General features: G+C 44.6%; 1 protein-coding gene across 4 annotated transcripts in view; it reads left to right on the top strand.

Moving 5' to 3' along the window:
* The window catches only part of LOC102790037 (thyroid hormone receptor alpha), a 144882-nt gene that overhangs the window by 114597 nt on the left and 10312 nt on the right, over window positions 1–19973 (top strand). For all 4 annotated transcript variants that reach the window (XM_006805117.3, XM_035914014.2, XM_006805119.2 and 1 more), the window contains 4 exons: window positions 8717–8864; window positions 10806–11011; window positions 13385–13531; window positions 15770–16028. In XM_006805117.3, the coding sequence (XP_006805180.1) occupies window positions 8717–8864; window positions 10806–11011; window positions 13385–13531; window positions 15770–16028 (760 nt within the window). The remainder of the gene's footprint in view (window positions 1–8716; window positions 8865–10805; window positions 11012–13384; window positions 13532–15769; window positions 16029–19973) is intronic.

The raw sequence follows: 19973 nt of genomic DNA on the forward strand, positions 1-19973 counted from the left end.
CCGGGAAGCCCTCAGTAAGAAGGAGGAACTATACATGCAGCAAGAAAGGCAAAGACGTCAATTAGACGAAGAGGCACGTACTGCTCACCACACCAGAGAATCTATTACCAGACGTTTATCAATGCAGCGTCGACTCAAAGAGAAGGAGATGGAACTAAAGAAAGCTTCCCTCATTGCTGCTTTTCTTCATGATCAAGAAGATGGGCTGCCACCATCTAGACCTTTAAATAACTGTGAGTATGACTCGGGCCTTCAGGCTTGCAGCAGTGGAGTAAACTCCCAAGTGAATCTGTCGGAGCAGCCAGCACATAATGGACAGCGACGTAATATGACCAGCTATGTGAATGCTTTCCCACCTTCGATCTTGCCAGTGGATGCATCAGTACCAGATACGCAGCCCTTACATCCCACCAGCTCCTCGGCTGACCTGGAGCCAGTATCTGAACCTCTCCATGGGTGTCCAACTCAACATATCAGTCCTGCTATGGATACTCCCTCAGCTGGTCATCAGTATGGTCAGCAGCTAGGTGGAAATCAATCCCCTATTACCTACTCGACTCAGACTCTCCGACCTGCAGCAGAGGACAGCTTTAATATCCCTAACCGACAATCACAGCCTCCTGGAAAGGGGAAACATCAGGGATGGCTTCCTCCAGTGCCATACACAACACCCAGTCAGTTTCTACCGCTTCCTGATTTACAGTCCCGCCTGTGGGATAAAGTCGGACCAGCTGGCTGTGGGCCCACGGCGCCGTCTTTACGGTCAGAGATACCGTTGCCACCTACTGACAGCAATGGCAACAACTTGATGGAACTGCTAATTGCCAGCTCGTATGGGATCCCCAAGCCAGCACTACCTTCTTTCGCCAGTGGTAAGGAAAGTGATTTTGCACTTCTTAAGATGGCTCTGGACAGTCTGCTTGGCAGCCATACTCATCTCACAGAGCAGTTCAAATATCAAATCCTTCTGGAGCAGTTAAAACTACCAAGTGCTTACAAACTAGCACAAGCATATATGCATGATCCCCTGCCATATACTACAGCACTCCAGGCTCTCCAAGACAAATATGGTCAACCTCGTCAGCTCGTACAGAGTGAGCTTGGATCTATCCTGAACTCTCCCCAAATCCGGGTGGGGGACCCAGAAGCCTTCGACAATTTTGCTCTGGATGTGCAGGCTTTAGTAGGTATGCTTCGATCGCTGGAAGGTGAAAATGGCTACGAACTGCGATGTGGCTCTCATGTCGATAAGTTACTGAGTAAGCTCCCAGCAAGCTACAGAGATGGGTTTGTTGAGTACAGCCTCAGTCGTGGGATACTGAGAACTGGGACTGACAAGACATATACCCTGCCAGATTTTTCGGCCTGGCTCCAAGTGAAGTCGCAGGCCAAGCGCATATCTAGTAGGGCAGCCGACATGTTTCAGGACCAGACCAAACAAGGTCAGAAAGGCAGGAAAAGCCAAAGATATCCTTCCACTGTGTATTACAACACAGACAACAGGAAGGGGGATGGAGCTCATCTGGAACCAGGTCATCGGATACCTCCCATCAAAGGGAAGATTAAGCCAAAACCTTACTGTCCATACTGTGACACTCGTGAGCACTACCTTAATCTTTGCCCCAAATTTAAGACACTGTCCACCACCCAAATTGCAGAGTGGATCAAAGATAAAGGTTGTTGGCGTTGTGGACGGAATCACGCACCTGATGTGTGCACCCTGAAGGCACCCTGTAAAGCGTGCAAACAGCAACATCTTACAGTGCTGCATGAGGTTTGCCAACAGGAGCCCAGGAAAGTCCTGATGGTTGGCACTGCCCCAGATACGTCCACCTTCTACATTGATCACCCAAACCGTCCTCATAAGGTCCTGCTAAAGGTTGTGAAGGTGTATCTGTACAATGCTGAGTATTCATTAGAGACCTTTGCTGTACTAGATGACGGTTCTGAACGATCCATCATCCTACCACCAGCCGTGCAGCACCTCAATCTAGGGAAGGAAGCCGAGACACTTCCATTAAGGACTGTTCGTCAGGATGTGATTCACCTGCAAGGGGCCTCGGTCTCCTTTGAGATTTCCCCTGCCCATGATCCTAAAGTGAGATACCAAATCCATCATGCCTTCACTGCTGACAAACTGGGCCTCTCTGAGCACAGTTATCCAGTTAAGGCACTCATGCAAAAATATGCACACCTGCAGGGACTCCCACTTTCCCCTGTCAACAGGGTGCAGCCTTTAGTCCTTATTGGCTCAGACTTCCCTCATCTGCTTGTCCCAACGAAACCTGTACGGTCTGGCCCTCCTGGGGGTCCATTAGCAGTCTGTACCCGCCTTGGATGGGCTCTGCAGGGTCCAGCTAACTTAGCCCAGTTCGCTGGGGAAGAGCAACAGTGTCTCTTTACTGGGTCTCCAAGCAACGATCTCCTTCAAAATGTAGAACGATTGTGGAAGGCGGATGTACTCCCATACACAAATGTGAAGACCGCAACACGTTCTAAGGAAGATCAGAAAGCACTTGAAGCTCTTGAGCGGCGCACAACCAGAGTGCAGGTGGAGGGAGTGACAAGATATGCAACGCCCCTCCTCCGTCGCAAAGACAGTCCTCGCCTCTGGGCACCCAGGCTGGCCTTGCTACCACAGTTACGGAGTACTGAACGTCGGATAGCGAGAGACCCAGGGCAGACTGAAACCTATTTTCAGGAGGTGCATAAACTGGAGGTGGTAGGCTATGTTGAGAAACTATCACCTGAGAAGGTGGATTGTTCGGGCGAGTCATGGTATCTACCCCACCATGTAGTTCACCACAACAACAAGGCTAGACTTGTATTCAACTGCTCATACCAATACAATGGGCTAAGCCTCAACAGCCAGTTGCTTCCAGGTCCAATTCTGGGACCTTCACTGCTTGGGGTCCTCCTCCGCTTCAGGGAGCATACTGTGGCCATAAGTGGTGACATTAAGGCAATGTTCCACCAAATTCGGTTGCTGCCCGAGGACAAACCTCTGCTCCGCTTCCTATGGAGGTCTATGAGGAAGGATGAGGAGCCAAGCGTGTACGAGTGGCAGGTTCTGCCTTTTGGTACAACGTGCAGTCCTTGTTGTGCCACCTATGCCCTCCAAAGACATGTCAGGGACAACAGCCAGGGTAATGAAGATATCTTGGGCACGGTGGAGAGGGCCTTCTATGTCGATAACTGTTTGCATAGTCTCCAATCTGCAGAGGAGGCTAAGACACTCATAGATCGAATGCGGGAGTTACTCGCCAAAGGAGGATTCGAGATCAGGCAATGGGCCAGTAACATTCCATCGGTGGTAGAGCACCTGCCAGTGGAAGCCAAAGCAGCCAGCACAGAGCTTTGGCTCTCCCAGCACAGCCAAGACCCAGAAGAACCAGCTCTGGGCCTTCGTTGGAACTGTCTCACTGACCGCCTTGGATACAGGCATCGACTTGTGGAGTACTCTCTGCCCACACTGAGAAATGTTTACCGGGTGATGGCATCGCAATATGATCCTCTAGGCTTCCTCATACCCTTCTCAACTCGAGCAAAGGTTCTAATTCAGGATCTTTGGAAGGCAGGAGTTGGATGGGATGAACAAATCCATCCTACGGCCCTACTAGAGAGATGGACACAGTGGGAGAAGGAATTAGTGTACTTGCCACAGGTGGAATTACCAAGATGCTATGTCCCACCAAGAGCAGACGCCGGGAGACCAAGTAGAGGGGCTCACATATTTTGTGATGCCTCTGAAAGAGCCTATGGAGCAGTAGCCTATCTGCGAACACAGGACTCCCAAGGCGACGTCCACGTGGCATTCATGATGGCGAGGTCAAGAGTAAGCCCCCGGAAACAGATTTCTATGCCACGTTTGGAGTTATGTGCAGCTCTTGCCGGAGCCCAATTGGCTAGAGTACTGGAGACCGAGCTGGCCTTTCAACCCAGTGACATCACTCTATGGAGCGACTCAACAACAGTTTTGACCTGGATCCAATCTGATTCATGCCGCTATAAGGTCTTTGTTGGTACCAGGATTGCCGAAATACAAGACCTTACTGAGGTGTCAAGTTGGAGATATGTCAACACCAAGGACAATCCGGCTGATGACCTCACGCGAGGGAAAACCCTTCTCGAGCTGAGTCAACCAAACCGTTGGACTCAGGGCCCACCTTTTCTTTTAATGAACCCTGATACCTGGCCAACTCTCCATGAAGGTGAAGGTCAAGAAGACGATGGGGAGCTGAGAGGAACAGCATTCTGTGGAACCACCAACACATGCAGTCCACAGCAAACGGTGCCAATTTCCAATTTTGGCAAATGGAGTGAAGTGGTTAAGGCTACCCATCAGATCCTTCATGGGGCGGCTGCTGATCACGAAAACCATGTCATGACTGCTACAGATGCATCAGCTGCTGAGCTGCATCTCCTGAAACAAGCTCAAAGTGATAGCTTCCCCGAGGAATTACAGGCCCTGGCTGCTGGTAAGGTAATTCATAAGCAGAGTCGCCTGCTAACACTTGCTCCGGAGTATGACCCGGCTATTGGGCTGATAAGAGTTGGGGGAAGACTCAGAAGAGCAGAAGGTCTGGACTTGGATGCCATGCACCCCATAGTCCTTGACCCGCAGCATCCGGTGACTAAACTACTGATCAGACAATATGATGAGCAGCTGTTGCACCCTGGGCCAGAACGAGTGTTCGGGGAGATGAGGAGAAAATATTGGATTCTCCGAGGAAGGGAGGCAATCAAGCGGCACCAGCACAGCTGTGGTGAGTGTCGAAGGTGGCGAGCCAGTCCTGATATTCCTCGGATGGCAGATCTACCCCCCGCGAGGCTACGACTATACAAACCACCCTTTTGGTCCACTGGAGTCGACTGCTTCGGCCCTTACAACATCAAAGTAGGACGGCGCACTGAAAAGCGTTGGGGTATCATATTCAAATGCATGACTACGAGCTGTGTGCATCTTGACCTGTTGGACAGCATAGATACCGATGCCTTTCTCATGGCTCTGCGTCGGTTTATTGCACGCCGGGGAAAGCCATATGAGATCCTATCTGACTGTGGTACCAACTTCAGGGGAGGAGAGACCGAACTGCGGTCTAGTTTCTCAGTTCTTGAAGCCCCCATTAAAGAGCAGCTGGCGGAGCAGAGGATTGAGTTCCGGTTTAATCCACCAGGTTCCCCCCATTTTGGAGGTACTTGGGAACGGGAGATAAGATCTGTGAAGACAGCTCTTCAAGTGGTGTTGGGAGGTAATACGGTTACAGAGGCAGTTTTGCAAACTGTGCTGATCGAGGTGGAAGGGATCATTAATGCAAAGCCTCTCGGGTATGTTTCTTCGGATGTAGCGGATCCGGATCCAGTCACACCCAACTTATTGCTAATGGGGCGACGAGATGCGTCACTCCCCCAGGTGATTTATGCTTCGAGTGAGATGCTGGGAAGACGGCGATGGCGCCATAGTCAGATTCTGGCGGACCATTTTTGGTCCAACTTCCTGCGTCACCATCTGCCGGATCTTCAGAGGAGACAAAGATGGCAGGGGGAAGCTGACAACTTAACCACAGGACAAGTGGTTATGGTGGTTGACTCACAACTGCCGCGAGCGCAGTGGCCTATTGGAAAGGTGGTCAAGGCCTGTCCAGGGCCAGATGGTCGGGTGAGAGCTGCTGAGGTGACAATCAAGGGACAGACATATCTTCGACCAGTTGCCAGATTGGTCAGACTCTCAGCCTGGGAGGATGATGAGGACTGGAAACCCAATGATGCTTAGACTTTCGGTTGAAGAGCAAATTTACTACTTAAATTTGGGGGCGGCTGTGTCCGAAAGTCTCCTTATATTTCAATCGCATCGCTATGAGTGCAATGTTAATTTCTGCCGATAAGTTCCACTTTGTTCTTACTGTTTGCTGCGGTGATGACGTCACATGCTTTTACGACGGTCCTGCCGTATCACGAGTCGGAGGAGCACTAGGCATGTTTTTCTCCATGAGTGCGGGGGAATAGCGATCTCCAGCCGTGTGCGTTCCTGTGCAAATGTGAGTCAAAATCCCTCCAGTTCTACGAGTCTATTTCCACTTATAGCACGGGTTGTACTTTGATGTTAATTACAGGGGGTTTATGCTAGGAGATTTATCGAGATTGGTAGAGGCATGTGACTTACCACCGTAGCATTTGTTGCGGGTTGGATCTGTGTACCGCGGTTGTGTTATTTAGCCACTAGAGGGCACTGAAGACCATGTAATTACTGACCTTTCCTAATTTGGGGGCATTAGGTCTTTTCTGTTGCCTGAGATATGCAGATATTCTTGTTTCCTGCCTGTTCAAATGGGATTGTGGGACTTTCTTATGTCAGGGCATTCAGCTGATTATTTATGTTACAGTTCATTATATTGGCATAATGTTGGGAAATAACGATTGTTATATTCACATGTGAAAACTGTTTCTCCTTGTTTCTTGTTATTCAGAACCACACGTCTGTCCATCCCTCCCACATTCGTTAAGTATGCCTACTGCTGTACTGTTGAGCTGCTGTTAACTTCCATTAAAGTATATCCGGACATCACTCTCTGTGCCCCACTCTCTCACCGGAGTTTAAGTCCTGAGGGAGCTATCATCCCAGCATCCCAGAGATAACTCTCTAACAAACCATGTTAGCTGCTAACAAGCATTCATGCAATTTCAGTAGCAATAGCCTCTTTGTTGCTTTGTCCTACACAATTTAGGTTGTTAACGATCCTCATGTGACTGAGCAGCATGACTGGTTTAAAAATATTCAGCTTTTACTATTTAAAGGAAATCACTTTAGTCTTTATTTAGTCTGTTTGGTACCACAGCTGTTGCGCTCCCAGCATGAGTAAGAATGATGACTTTGTTTGGGACTGTTTGCAGCCCAAGATGAAAACACATTTGGTGTCCTAATATACACAGTAGGTGAGTTTGACTGAAAATCTGTCACTACAGTTCACGTCAGTGCTGTCAGACTGGTCTCAGTTCATAAAACCAATTAAAGTTGAGTTTGATGTGACCAGTAACACCACTGCCTCATAAGCTACGCTACGTTTTCTTCTAATGTGAACAAATGGTTTTTGAAAATGCTCATATTTATAAACCCTTTCCACACGAGCAGCAATCTGACACGTGTTTAGAAAAATCAGTGCATTTTCACATTCACTCGAAGCAGCCGGCTCTTTGATAGTAAGAAGGCTGTAAAACTGAGGAGTCATGCACAGGAAATTAACAGTTCCACCTTAAATACTCTAAATGAGTTTCTCAGCACAAAACGAGAGTAAAAAGTCCCATCCCCCTGTGCACTGCAATTTTACAAAGCACAGCCAAACAGTGGAAAAATTGGTTCCTTCATTCTGTGATCATGTCTGACACGTCTGATAGTCTCTTTATTTGTCCCTTTTGATTTGTGGGCTACAGAAAAAACAGCCTTTTATGATGTTTAGCATCCAGCTGTTTAGCAGTTTGACATTCAGGGAAAAAATCACTAAAGGAAGCATCAATCTCCTGTGTTAAATACAGTGATATGTGCCATACTGTACATTAGTGAGTTGGCAGCAGACTCCTTGATGGCTGGCACAGAGGTGAACTGATCTAAGGACTGGCAGCCTGACAGCAGCCCCTCAAACTGGCTGCAGTTATTCTCAATATAACACACTCGCAGGGAAGCAACATTTACATTTAAATGTGTTTCCTCAGGCAGAAACACTTGTTTCGTATTCACTTAATTGCAGGAGTTAAATTATGGAAGTCTAACAGAAGAAATAAAAGACAGTAAAAACATAAAACAGTTTAAAGTAAGATATAAAAACCTAATTTTAAATAAGTATAAGAATGAAGAAAACGGGGTTAACCCAGGACGGTAATGTTGCTGGTAACGGTGTTGTGGTTCTTTTTTGGGGTTTTTTTTTTTTGTTTTGGTTTGTTTGTTTTTCCATAACTTGTGTATCTGCAAATATACACCTTCTGTATTTTTCATATGAAAGAAACTATACTGTGGTGGGGCTTGCTAATTTCTTGTTTTTGATTTATGTATGTTTTGTTTTGCTTTACTTTTGTTTCATATGTTGTTTGTTTAATTTAAGACTAAAAAAATAAATAAATAAATAAATTAAATGAATGAGAGGTAAAACTTGAGGGGGTAGGGACAAATAAGTAAATACTTCTGCCTACTCCTTTCAAACAAATAATGGAATGATATTTTGTAATGATTGTGAAGGCTCATGTTTGAAATAAAAATGAACTGAACTGAACTTAACTTTCCAATAACAGAGTAACATTTCCTACCTCGCTCCACTTTTGGTTCAAACCAGGTCTTTGTAAACCACGTCTGCTGTGTTATTCCAATCGAACCGTCTCGTGTAAAGCTTACGAGAGATGCTCAGGCATCAGTTCATTACTTCACGATTTTTGGAAAGCAGGATCTTGGCTCACAGTTTAATGAACTTGTTTTATTGTAATCAGAACACAAGAACATTTAATTGCTGAATTTAATTTTCACAACAGTTCAATTCATTTTTATTTATACAGCCCCAATAACAGCAACAGTCACCTTAAGGCGCTTCATGCTGTAAGGTAGAAACTACAGTAATACATACAGAGAAAAACCCAACAATCATATGACCCCCTATGAGCAAGCACTTTGGTGAAAGTGGGAAGGAAAAACTCCCTTTTAACAGGAAGACACCTGTTCCTCTTTCCTTCTCAGGGTTTTTTCCGCCGGACCATCCAGAAGAACCTCCATCCGTCCTACTCCTGTAAATATGAAGGTTGCTGCATCATCGACAAGATCACGCGCAACCAGTGCCAGCTGTGCCGCTTTAAGAAATGCATCTCTGTGGGCATGGCCATGGACTGTGAGTGTTTTCTTTGTTTTTTAAGCTCGTCATAGTTTTTAGAGAAGAGGTAACGATTTTTAGTTCACCGAGGTTCATTTATTTAAAAAGCAGCCTTCTTACACAAAGGCAGATTGAAGGTGCAGAGAAAGTAAAACAAAAAAATTACAACTAGTAACTAGTAAAAATAAATATTTCACATAGAAGTAAAAAAGTAAAATAGATTGCATCTGGCAGTTACGGTGCTAGTTGATTGTTTTATCTGCGGTGTTGGACTTTTAGAGCCAGAAGTTACTCTATTTAGAAGAGAAGGTGATTAGTTGTTAATCTGATAATGCCTGCAAGTGTGCTCAGCTACGGGCATTCATCAAATGTACAAGTGCTGATAGCTGCTAACCAGTGCTGAGTAATAAAGTGATAAAAATACAAGAATTTTACTCATCAGAATCAAAATGTTCGCTGTGTTACCCCACAGAGAGTCAAAGTGTTGCTCAGTTAATTACATTAAAATGTTCCAAAAGACTCCCTGATTTGTGACACCTGTCAAATCCCTGCACCAATCTCAGCATCCAGGTGGATTGATTTAAAAAGAAGAAGAAGAAGAAGAAGAAGAAGAAAGAAATCATGCACTGTGTCATTTTTATGTAAAGTGAAGCTATGCAGTAGTTTTTGCTACTTTTGCGTTGGCTTTATCTTTTTCAGCCCACGTGAGCAGAGCACATTGTTACAGTAGCTGTGCCTGAAGCTGTGCTGGCATAATCTTCAAAGCATCTATAAAAATCCTTCACAAAACAAGCTAACGGAGCTTTGATTAGCATGAGCTAAGCTAGCTATCGGCACCTAGCGTTGTCCGCATACAACTACAACAATCAGTCATCCTTATCCACAAGCACAGAGAGGGAAATATTCATCACAAACAAAACAGAACGATGGATCCACTCAAAGTAAGTGAGAGGCAAGAGCATCGAAGCGTGAAACCCGTGCATGCGTGCACATAAAAACTTTGTACTGGACTCTAATTTGAGATGAACAGTACACCCTTTCAAAATCTGCAAAAACGTGTTACTGGGTATTCACACATTTCTGCACAACGTTGCAGTCTAACTAGTTAGAGCGATGAATGATGGGGAACACACTCACATGCTCATCAGCATCTTTGCAAGTGCATCTGCTTGTGTGGATCTAGGGAAGGGTTTGTTTTTCCCAGGATGTTTAACAAAACCTCACACACAAATTCAGAATATTTGTAGCATATTTACTTCTTTATGTTTGTTTTAGTATTTGCTTTAGCAGCAATAGTGCTTTAAATTTGTAAGCCATTTACTGCAGTGGATTAGCAGAGGAGGAGACTTCGGTCACGTCTGATAAACACACTCAGTGTCACCAGAGCTGCTTGCAAGCACGAGGATGGCAGTGTACACAAAAGTAGGTGCTTTTATTAGCACTGAGTGCGTAACCAGGATATCATCTGTGCAACCTTGTATGCAAGCTGTGTGTGCCTTTATACAGCAGCCAGCGTGTATAGGATTTTACTACAAAGTGTTATGCAACAGAAGTAACATCTATTTGTGATCATTCTCCACTTCTGTTGTCATGTTTGGAACACGTTCGCTAAAACTGATTTAGCCCGTGTCCTTACAGGAAGGGATTGATTATTACTGACACTGAATGTGCACAGAGTCCTCGTGTTGGAAGAGAGCTGTGATTATAGGCATCCAGGCGTAGTGCATAATTAGCCTATTAGCACAGTCCTTTCAGTGTAAAACCTGCGATCAACAGCTACTGCATTGGAAAGGTTTCCAGCTCAGCTGTAGACAAACATATCAGAGCTTCTCGGTCCAATAATGCATGTTCACTGTGCCTATTTGTGACTAAACTGGTAGGCTTTCCATAAAGACTCATCTCCCACAGAAAAAAAGAACAATTCCATGTTGCTGTGTCCTTCCTGCCCCTGTCTGATAGTGGTGTTGGATGACTCAAAGCGCGTGGCCAAGCGCCGTCTGATCGAGGAGAATCGCGAGAAGAGGAAGAAAGAGGAAATGATGCGGATGCTACAGACGAGGCCAGAGCCAGACACCGCAGAGTGGGAGCTGATCAGGATGGTGACCGAAGCCCACCGGCACACCAACGCCCAGGGCTCCAGCTGGAAACAGAAGCGCAAATTCCTGGTAGGCTTTTAGTTGAGTGGACATCGCCTTTAGGCTGAGCACTGTTGCATAAACTGGAATAGAAATCTTTCACATGAAAGTCAATAGCAGTGTCGTGTTCAGTTCAGAGAACTGAACGTGACACTGCTGTAAAAGTGATGTAAAGCTTTGCAGAGTTTTACATCACGCTGTTCGTCTGTGGCACACAGCCCGTGGAGGAACCCGAGGTGCCGTTTGCACCTTAATTGCCAACAATCGCTCTTTTGCGTCATGCAAAATTTTTTTATTACACACAGATCTATCCAATGTGACCGAGGAGGATCCTGTGCAGGACAAAAACCTCCAAACGGTCCAATGATGACTGCCTGCACACCCAACGGTGCTTTAGAGATAACAAATATGAAGATTATAGAAAGCAAAAATGTAAATTATACAGCAACAGAGGTGGAAAAAGCATAAAGCATCATCTTAGAATATGAAAACCATTACATAACACAGATCTGGGCATTTGAATCGGGCTGCTGTTTGGTCCTCACAACAGCTCCTTCCTTCTTTCATGTAGCTCGTTATTCCAGAATTCAACAGCGCCTTGAAAGTCAGTTCCACTTCAGATATCAAACATCAACATGAAAGAAGGCGACTTTTCATTTCAAAAGAAGCCGTTTTGAGAGCTTTCCTTTTCATCGCGGCCAGCTCGCTCTGTGGCGTCCCATGTGATCAGTGTAACGTGCAGGCGCACGTGCTTTAAACCTCCCAAGGTTACCTTGACGCAAAGGTCAGATGTTTGTTACCAGGCAACAGTTCCATGAAGGTAAAGACGGCTTTAACGTTTGTAACAGTCTGCAGGCCGAGGTTACCGTTCGATTCAGCTTACTTTCATTTATGTAGCGCTGCCTCAGGGCGCTTTATGTTGAAAGGTAAAGACAACATGATACATAAGGAGGAGGAGGACACACCACAGCTCACGCTTTGGATCGCCAGCAACTGGAAATAATTTCTTAGGCATTGTGCTGATATTACAAAAGAGCGAACATTCATGTGCTTAAACTAAAACAACGACTGTGATGTGATTTGCATCCTGCACACACCGCTGAACAGTTGGCATCAAAGACCAGAAACATGCAGTTTTAAATATTTGTTTCCATTTTGTAACATCATAACGTAACATCGTATATGCTGCATTTGCATTTATATTACATCGTGTTCTTCTAAAGCTGTAATCTCCTAAACCGACTCCATTTTTCCTTGAGCTTCTTTGATACGCCTCCTCTGCGTTACAGGCCTTCGATGGGGTCTGTTTTTAAACTGTTTTTTTAACAGAAAAGCAGAGACAGGAGACATCAGTTGCGTTCGGTCTGCAGGCTCTTCCTCGTCTGATTTATTAACAGAATTTAACAACGTCCTTTTCTTTTCATTTAGACGCACACCTTTCTCTTTTAACAACACAAACACATTCAATTAGGTCCATAGCTCAAACCCTTTTGGTTACCTTGCTTTCACGCAAAAATAAACTTACAAAATAATCATTGTATGAGTGTCCTTTACAGTAAATCTGTAACCAATTCTACTGCTGTTCAGCATCAAAACCATTTGTGTGCAGCTCCATTAACACTGCAATTAACCTGCTTATGTCGCCATTATACTTTCTTTATACTTTAACAGATTCAACAATATATTACATTTTTAACCAATAAACAAAAATATTCTACCATTGCTCACAAACAGTTTACAATCATCCACAAACAGTATACATCAGACTATTTACATTTGACACATAAGAACTGGGTAGGTCCTAATCAACTGTAACTTCCAATAATGTCAGGATAAAAGAAGCGTCTTAAGAGCTGCATTTGTCACAAAATAAAACGGGTAATAAGACCAGCTGCCTATTTAGGTTACAAGTGGAATGGCGGTATAGCTAGCTTTCTCTCAATCGGTGAAAACACACTCTCACACAACATTCGTGGTCTTTAAACTAAGACAGAAAAAGGTTTCTTGCCTTTATATGTACATTTCAGTGAGCAAACTTGAACTACTGACCTGTTTTTTTAACAGAAAAGCAGAGACAGGAGACGTCAGTTGCGTTCGGTTTGCAGGCTCTTCCTCGTCTGACGCAGAGAAGCGTTGCAACGGCCTATCGCACTCACCACTATCTCCCCCTTGTGGCAATGCCACGCAATTACATTGTCCATAACTCTAAATGAAAAGTGCAATACCACCATAAAATCAGGTCTTTTACATCAAAAACAATTCACAAAAAAAATTACAATTGTGACCATACACTTGTGGGCGTCACATCCGCAAAGAGAATCAACCCACAGGCCGGGCGTTAAGCGTCTCATTCAGCAGATATTTCTTGTGATATTTAATAGTTGAACAATGTCTCCTTTCTAGCCCGATGATATTGGCCAGGGTCCTATGGTGCCCACTTCAGACGGGGATAAGGTGGATCTGGAAGTCTTCAGCGAGTTCACCAAGATAATGACCCCTGCCATCACTCGCGTCGTCGACTTTGCCAAGAAACTGCCCATGTTTTCAGAGGTATGTGGTATGTGTGGGGCTTTACATCACTCTTTGTTTTGTATTTATCTTCAGGCTTTGATTCTGCTTGCACATCACGTCAGTTTCCCAACTTTCCGATCACTCACGCCTTTTATTCAGTGATAACTTCACAAGTCAGGATCCTCTGTCTTGGATCTAATGCATGTCTAAGTTAGCATGCAATCTGTTCGTGATGACAGAGTTGGGATAATCGCAAAACTGTTGCTGTTTATATACACAAAGGTTTCAATTACACAAAGTTTCACATTAATGGCGTACATTCCAGTCCAGACGGAACCTCATCAAAGAAAAGAATCTGATATTTCTCTTTAAATTATGACATATTTGCTGCAAGACTGCAATTTAACAGTAAATCACATCGACTCTTATCAGTATTGCTTTTATGTAGGAATATAAGCAGAATACAACCAGCTGAGTCAAATCTCTTATTGAAAAGAGATGCAGACGAGTTGCAGTCATCAGCACAGCCTGCCTCCGATTGACTGCAATGTGTTTGTTTGCCGACAGGTCGCTTCCCATCAGGCAACCTGTGCCACCAAAATCACTTTACCGTGAAGGTCATGCTCTCGTGCAGCTCTGGACTGCTTCCACTTCTGCTGCTATTTCTAGATCACTGCCTGGAAGTCCCGTTCTGTCCCTCGCAGTTGTGCCTTTGCATTATATGCTGGATCTCCTCCAGTGTGTCACAATGGCAACCCTTCAACTTAACTTTCCTTCAGCTGACCCAGTGTGCTGCCTTCTGGCTTGGATAACATGAACTTATGGGTGACCCCAGCTGTCATCAACGGAAATTACTCTTAACATGAAAGTCGGGTAACAAGATGAGTTAGTAGCGCAGATTAAAGAACCTCAGTAAATAATGTGCAACATTTAATTGAAGAGGCTTCTAAAAATCTGCAATAGTGTCGTTTAAGTTTATGCTGCATTCAGTAAGTTTTAAGAGAAACATCAGCAGCAGTCGGATTTCTTACTCTGTGCCCCAGGAAAGGTTTCCAAACCCCCGTTTCAGTCTTTTATATCTTTTCCCAAAATGTCAGCTCACACAGTACCTAAATATAGCCCGTCGACTTCAAAGACAAGAACAATTCAATCCAGCGGCTTTAAAAATGCGTCGCTCTCTCGAGCTTCCACTTTTACTGAACTTAACACTGTGAGTTTCTTTATTGTCATTTCTTTAAATTCTGATTTCCACTTTGAATTTAGGCTATAAATGATTTAACATTGTTATCTAAACGACACGTGTGCACACTCTGCTTTTACTGTAACGTTTAAAGGCAGACTGTGAGCGTAAACACTAACAAGCTCGTTAACCTAAGCTGGGTCTTTTGATTGGGAACTCCCTCCATCTGAAGCTTTTGTCCTGCTGCTTGTCAGCTGGGATTACACCGACTAATCCACCCCACACCCCCACCGCTGTCTCCCTCTCTCTCTGCATTAAGTGGTGACTCACCACTCACTGATATTGCTTTGCTCTCTGTGCAAACGATCTGTGAGCAAGTGCCATCGCATGTCTTCCCACCTAACTGAGTGCACTCATCATGTATATTGTAGGGGCTTCCTGGTTACATAAAGCCTGGCAAAGGACTTGTTGTGAATATAATATTATAACCCTTCCCCTCTTATGATGGGTGGAGGAAAAGCAGTCCTAATCCATGTCACTGTGTGTTTCTGTTTGTTATTGTGAAAGAGTCGGGACACTGTGTCAATGTAAATAAAAAAAGATCATTGCAGTTGGTGTAACTTTATTTTTGTAACAAATTGTTAATGTTGCTAGCTTTTAGTTACTATTATATCATCAATGTGTCACTAGTAGAAAACAAAGACAACTGTTGACTTCCAGGCCAGACTTTTCTGATTGAAGTTCAGCATTGTCTCATACGGAGCCCCGCAGGGGACATGGGAGAAAAAAAAAATTAAGACGGACTTTTGCGAGATCTCGCAAAAGTTTTGCGAGATCTCGCAAATCTCCCAACTCGCAAATCTCCCAACTCGGGATCTCGCAAAACCAACTCGGGATCTTGCAAAACCAACTCGGGATCTCGCAAAACTTTTGCGAGATCTCGCAAAAGTTTTGCGAGATCCCGAGTTTGTTTTGCGAGATCCCGAGTTAGTTTTGCGAGATCTCGCAAAAGTCCATCTTAATTTTTTTTTTTCTCCCATGTCCCCTGCGGGGCTCCGTAGTCTCATTTCCTGACGAGCTCAAATCTTGTTTCCCAGCTGCCTTGTGAGGACCAGATCATCCTGCTGAAAGGCTGCTGCATGGAGATCATGTCACTGCGTGCCGCTGTGCGCTACGATCCCGACAGCGAGACTCTTACTCTAAACGGCGAGATGGCTGTGAAACGCGAGCAGCTGAAGAACGGCGGGCTGGGCGTGGTGTCGGACGCCATCTTTGATCTGGGCAAGAGTCTAGCACAATTTAATCTGGATGACTCGGAGGTGGCGCTGATGCAGGCGGTGCTGCTCATGAGCTCAGGTGAAAAACGAATATTGTTACCATTGTCTAAAAACTGTTTGAGAGAGAAGATGTGATGTTTGTCATTCGACACTGGTTTCGTTAGATTTCAGGTTGTATTCCCACCACAATCGTGACACTGAAAATACAGTGGGGCAAAAAAGTATTTAGTCAGCCACCGATTGTGCAAGTTCCCCCACTTAAAATGATGACAGAGGTCAGTAATTTGCACCAGAGGTACACTTCAACTGTGAGAGACAGAATGTGAAAAAAAAATCCATGAATTCACATGGTAGGATTTGTAAAGAATTTATTCGTAAATCAGGGTGGAAAATAAGTATTTGGTCAATAACAAAAATACAACTCAATACTTTGTAACATAACCTTTGTTGGCAATAACAGAGGTCAAACGTTTACTATAGGTCTTTACCAGGTTTGCACACACAGTAGCTGGTATTTTGGCCCATTCCTCCATGCAGATCTTCTCAAGAGCAGTGATGTTTTGGGGCTGTCGCCGAGCAACACGGACTTTCAACTCCCGCCACAGATTTTCTATGGGGTTGAGGTCTGGAGACTGGCTAGGCCACTCCAGGACTTTCAAATGCTTCTTACGGAGCCACTCCTTTGTTGCCCGGGCGGTGTGTTTTGGATCATTGTCATGTTGGAAGACCCAGCCTCGTTTCATCTTCAAAGTTCTCACTGATGGAAGGAGGTTTTGGCTCAAAATCTCACGATACTTGGCCCCATTCATTCTGTCCTTAACACGGATCAGTCGTCCTGTCCCCTTGGCAGGAAAACAGCCGCATAGCATGATGTTTCCACCCCCATGCTTCACAGTAGGTATGGTGTTCTTGGGATGCAACTCAGTATTCTTCTTCCTCCAAACACGACGAGTTGAGTTTATACCAAAAAGTTCTACTTTGGTTTCATCTGACCACATGACATTCTCCCAATCCTCTGCTGTATCATCCATGTGCTCTCTGGCAAACTTCAGACGGGCCTGGACATGCACTGGCTTCAGCAGCAGAACACGTCTGGCACTGCGGGATTTAATTCCCTGCCGTTGTAGTGTGTTACTGATGGTGACCTTTGTTACTTTGGTCCCAGCTCTCTGCAGGTCATTCACCAGGTCCCCCCGTGTGGTTCTGGGATCTTTGCTCACCGTTCTCATGATCATTTTGACCCCACGGGATGAGATCTTGCGTGGAGCCCCAGATCGAGGGAGATTATCAGTGGTCTTGTATGTCTTCCATTTTCTGATGATTGCTCCCACAGTTGATTTTTTCACACCAAGCTGCTTGCCTATTGTAGATTCACTCTTCCCAGTCTGGTGCAGGTCTACAATTCTTTTCCTGGTGTCCTTCAAAAGCTCTTTGGTCTTGGCCATGGCGGCGTTTGGAGTCTGACTGGTTGAGGCTGTGGACAGGTGTCTTTTATACAGATGATGAGGTCAAACAGGTGCCATTCATACAGGTAACGAGTGGGGGACAGAAAAGCTTCTTACAGAAGACGTTACAGGTCTGTGAGAGCCAGGGATTTTCCTTGTTTGAGGTGACCAAATACTTATTTTCCACCCTGATTTACGAATAAATTCTTTACAATTCCTACCATGTGAATTCATGGATTTTTTTTTCACATTCTGTCTCTCACAGTTGAAGTGTACCTCTGGTGCAAATTACTGACCTCTGTCATCATTTTAAGTGGGGGAACTTGCACAATCGGTGGCTGACTAAATACTTTTTTGCCCCACTGTATATTCATATATGAACCAACAAGTGAGGATTTTTTATCTTTTGTGGTCTTATGAAAGAACACAAAAATAATTTTTCCCTGAAACATGTTTCAAAACAAAACAACAATGATTTTTTTCACATTAATGCGACACTATGTTGGAAACTGAGTCACTGTTGCTACAATACACAATGAAATTGCTCCACTCACTGATCACAAATCAGCCAATAATAGCAGGATTGATTTGTCTTCTCTTTTTTAATTTTATGGTTTGGTAGGTCTAAAAAAACATTAATAACATTACTTGATTTTAAATCTCAGGTGTGGTGGTTCTGACCGTCTACGAAGTCAACCTCAGGATGTTTCAATCTGATTATAGTTGCTGTATGCTTCTGCATGCCACTTTGCAACCCCACTCCACCTGGCTCTTTTGTATTGCTTGTACAGTTTTAGTGTAAATTATTCAGTGCTTCAAATGTTCCACATTTTATCTTTTTTACAGATCAATTTTGCAAATTATTAAAAACAAAAAGCTAAAATGTGTACATAAGTATTCACAGCCTTTGTTCGGTACTTTGTTTAAGCACATTTTGGGGCACTTTCTTCCATTTTCTTTTGCAGAGCGTCTCTAACTCCATCAGATTAAATGGGGAGCATCACTGCACAGCTATTTTCAGATCCCTCCACAGATCTTCAGTCAGCTTCAAGTCTGTACTCTGACTGGGCCACTCAAGGACATTCACATAGTAGTCCCAAAGCCCCCCTTTGTTATCTAAGCTATGTGCTCAGGGTCATTGTCCTGTTGAAAGTCTGAGGTTCAGAGACTCTGAAGCAGGTTGTCATCGAGGATTTCTCTGTACATTGCTGCATTTATCTTTTTCTGCCTGCTGCCAAAAACATCCCAACAGCATGATGCTTCCACCACCATGCTTCACTGTGGGGATGCTATTGGTGATGAGCGGCGCCGGGTTTCCTCGAACACAATGCTTGGCATTCAGGCCAAACAGTCTTTTGTTTCATTAGACGAGCGCATTTTCTCGTTGTCTTGGAGGTGTCTTTTGTGAACCTCCAGTTGGGCTGTCATGTGCCTTTCACTGAGGAGTGGCTTCCATCTGGCCACTCTACCAAACAGGCCTTATTGATGCTGCAGAAATGGTTGGCCTTCTGAAAGGTCCTCCTCTCTCCACAGAGCAATCCTGGAGCTCTGTGGTCACGCTGAACGACCATTGGGTTCTTGGTCATCTCTAAGGCCCTTCTACCCTGATCGCTCAGATTGGCCGGATGGCCAGCTCTAGGGAGAGTCCTGGTGGTTCCAAACTTCCTCTATTTATGGATGACGAGGCCACTTTGCTCATTGGGACTTTCAGTGCTTCTGAAATTTTTCTGTACCCTTCCCTAAATCTGTGCCTCAATACGATCTTGTCTCAGATAATTCCTTGGACTTCATGGCTTGGTTTGTGATCTTTTCCGATCATGTTTAATCAACTGACTTTACCACAGGTGGACTCCAATCAAGTTGTAGAAACATCTAACAGACGATCAGGGAAAACAGGGTGTACATAACAAAATGTGGAACAAGTAACAGGAATACTTACTTTCTGCATGTTCTGTAAATAATGCAGTTGACTGCCTGTTATGTTCTGTGGTGGGTCTTGTTGCTTCTCCTTTAGTCTCTCTATATAATTGCATAGAAGGGCAGAGTGCCCTCCTGACAGAAATCACATTTTCAATTGTTTTCAGTCATTAAACGGGAGATAGCTGGCAATGGCAATTAGGCAACTTTGCAGTTTCCAGTGCGTTCATGGTCAGTCCTTACACTGGTGCAGGTGGAGCTTGCTCATTGCCATTTAAAGATATTTGTAAGGACATTATTTGCTTCCAATTTTTCAATCATTTGTAGTGGAAAAAACCCCACCATGGGACTGGCCCTGTAGTTTTACTTCTGCTCTAATGCTAAAAGTCTACCACAGTTTAACAGCCTTTAACCACAGACATAAAGCTGATCACACCGGCTTTATTTGCACACTGATGGAAAAAGGAAAAACACATCAACTAAATTCCCACACTCCCTAAACAACCTGAATGGGAATAATCTTGTCTAATCTGCTTTTAATCCTATCACCACACAGCCCTAATTCCTAGACAGTCACTGTCTCTGAAGCTGGGCCACAAAGCCCCACTCGGGCTGGATTTCTTCAAAGTGTGAAGTAAAAGACACCCAGAGGCAATCTTAAC

Source organism: Neolamprologus brichardi, unplaced genomic scaffold (assembly GCF_056152115.1).
Source record: "Neolamprologus brichardi isolate AB-2024 unplaced genomic scaffold, ASM5615211v1 NODE_ptg000031l+_length_7269946_cov_1, whole genome shotgun sequence".
NCBI classification, from domain to species: Eukaryota; Metazoa; Chordata; class Actinopteri; order Cichliformes; family Cichlidae; genus Neolamprologus; species Neolamprologus brichardi.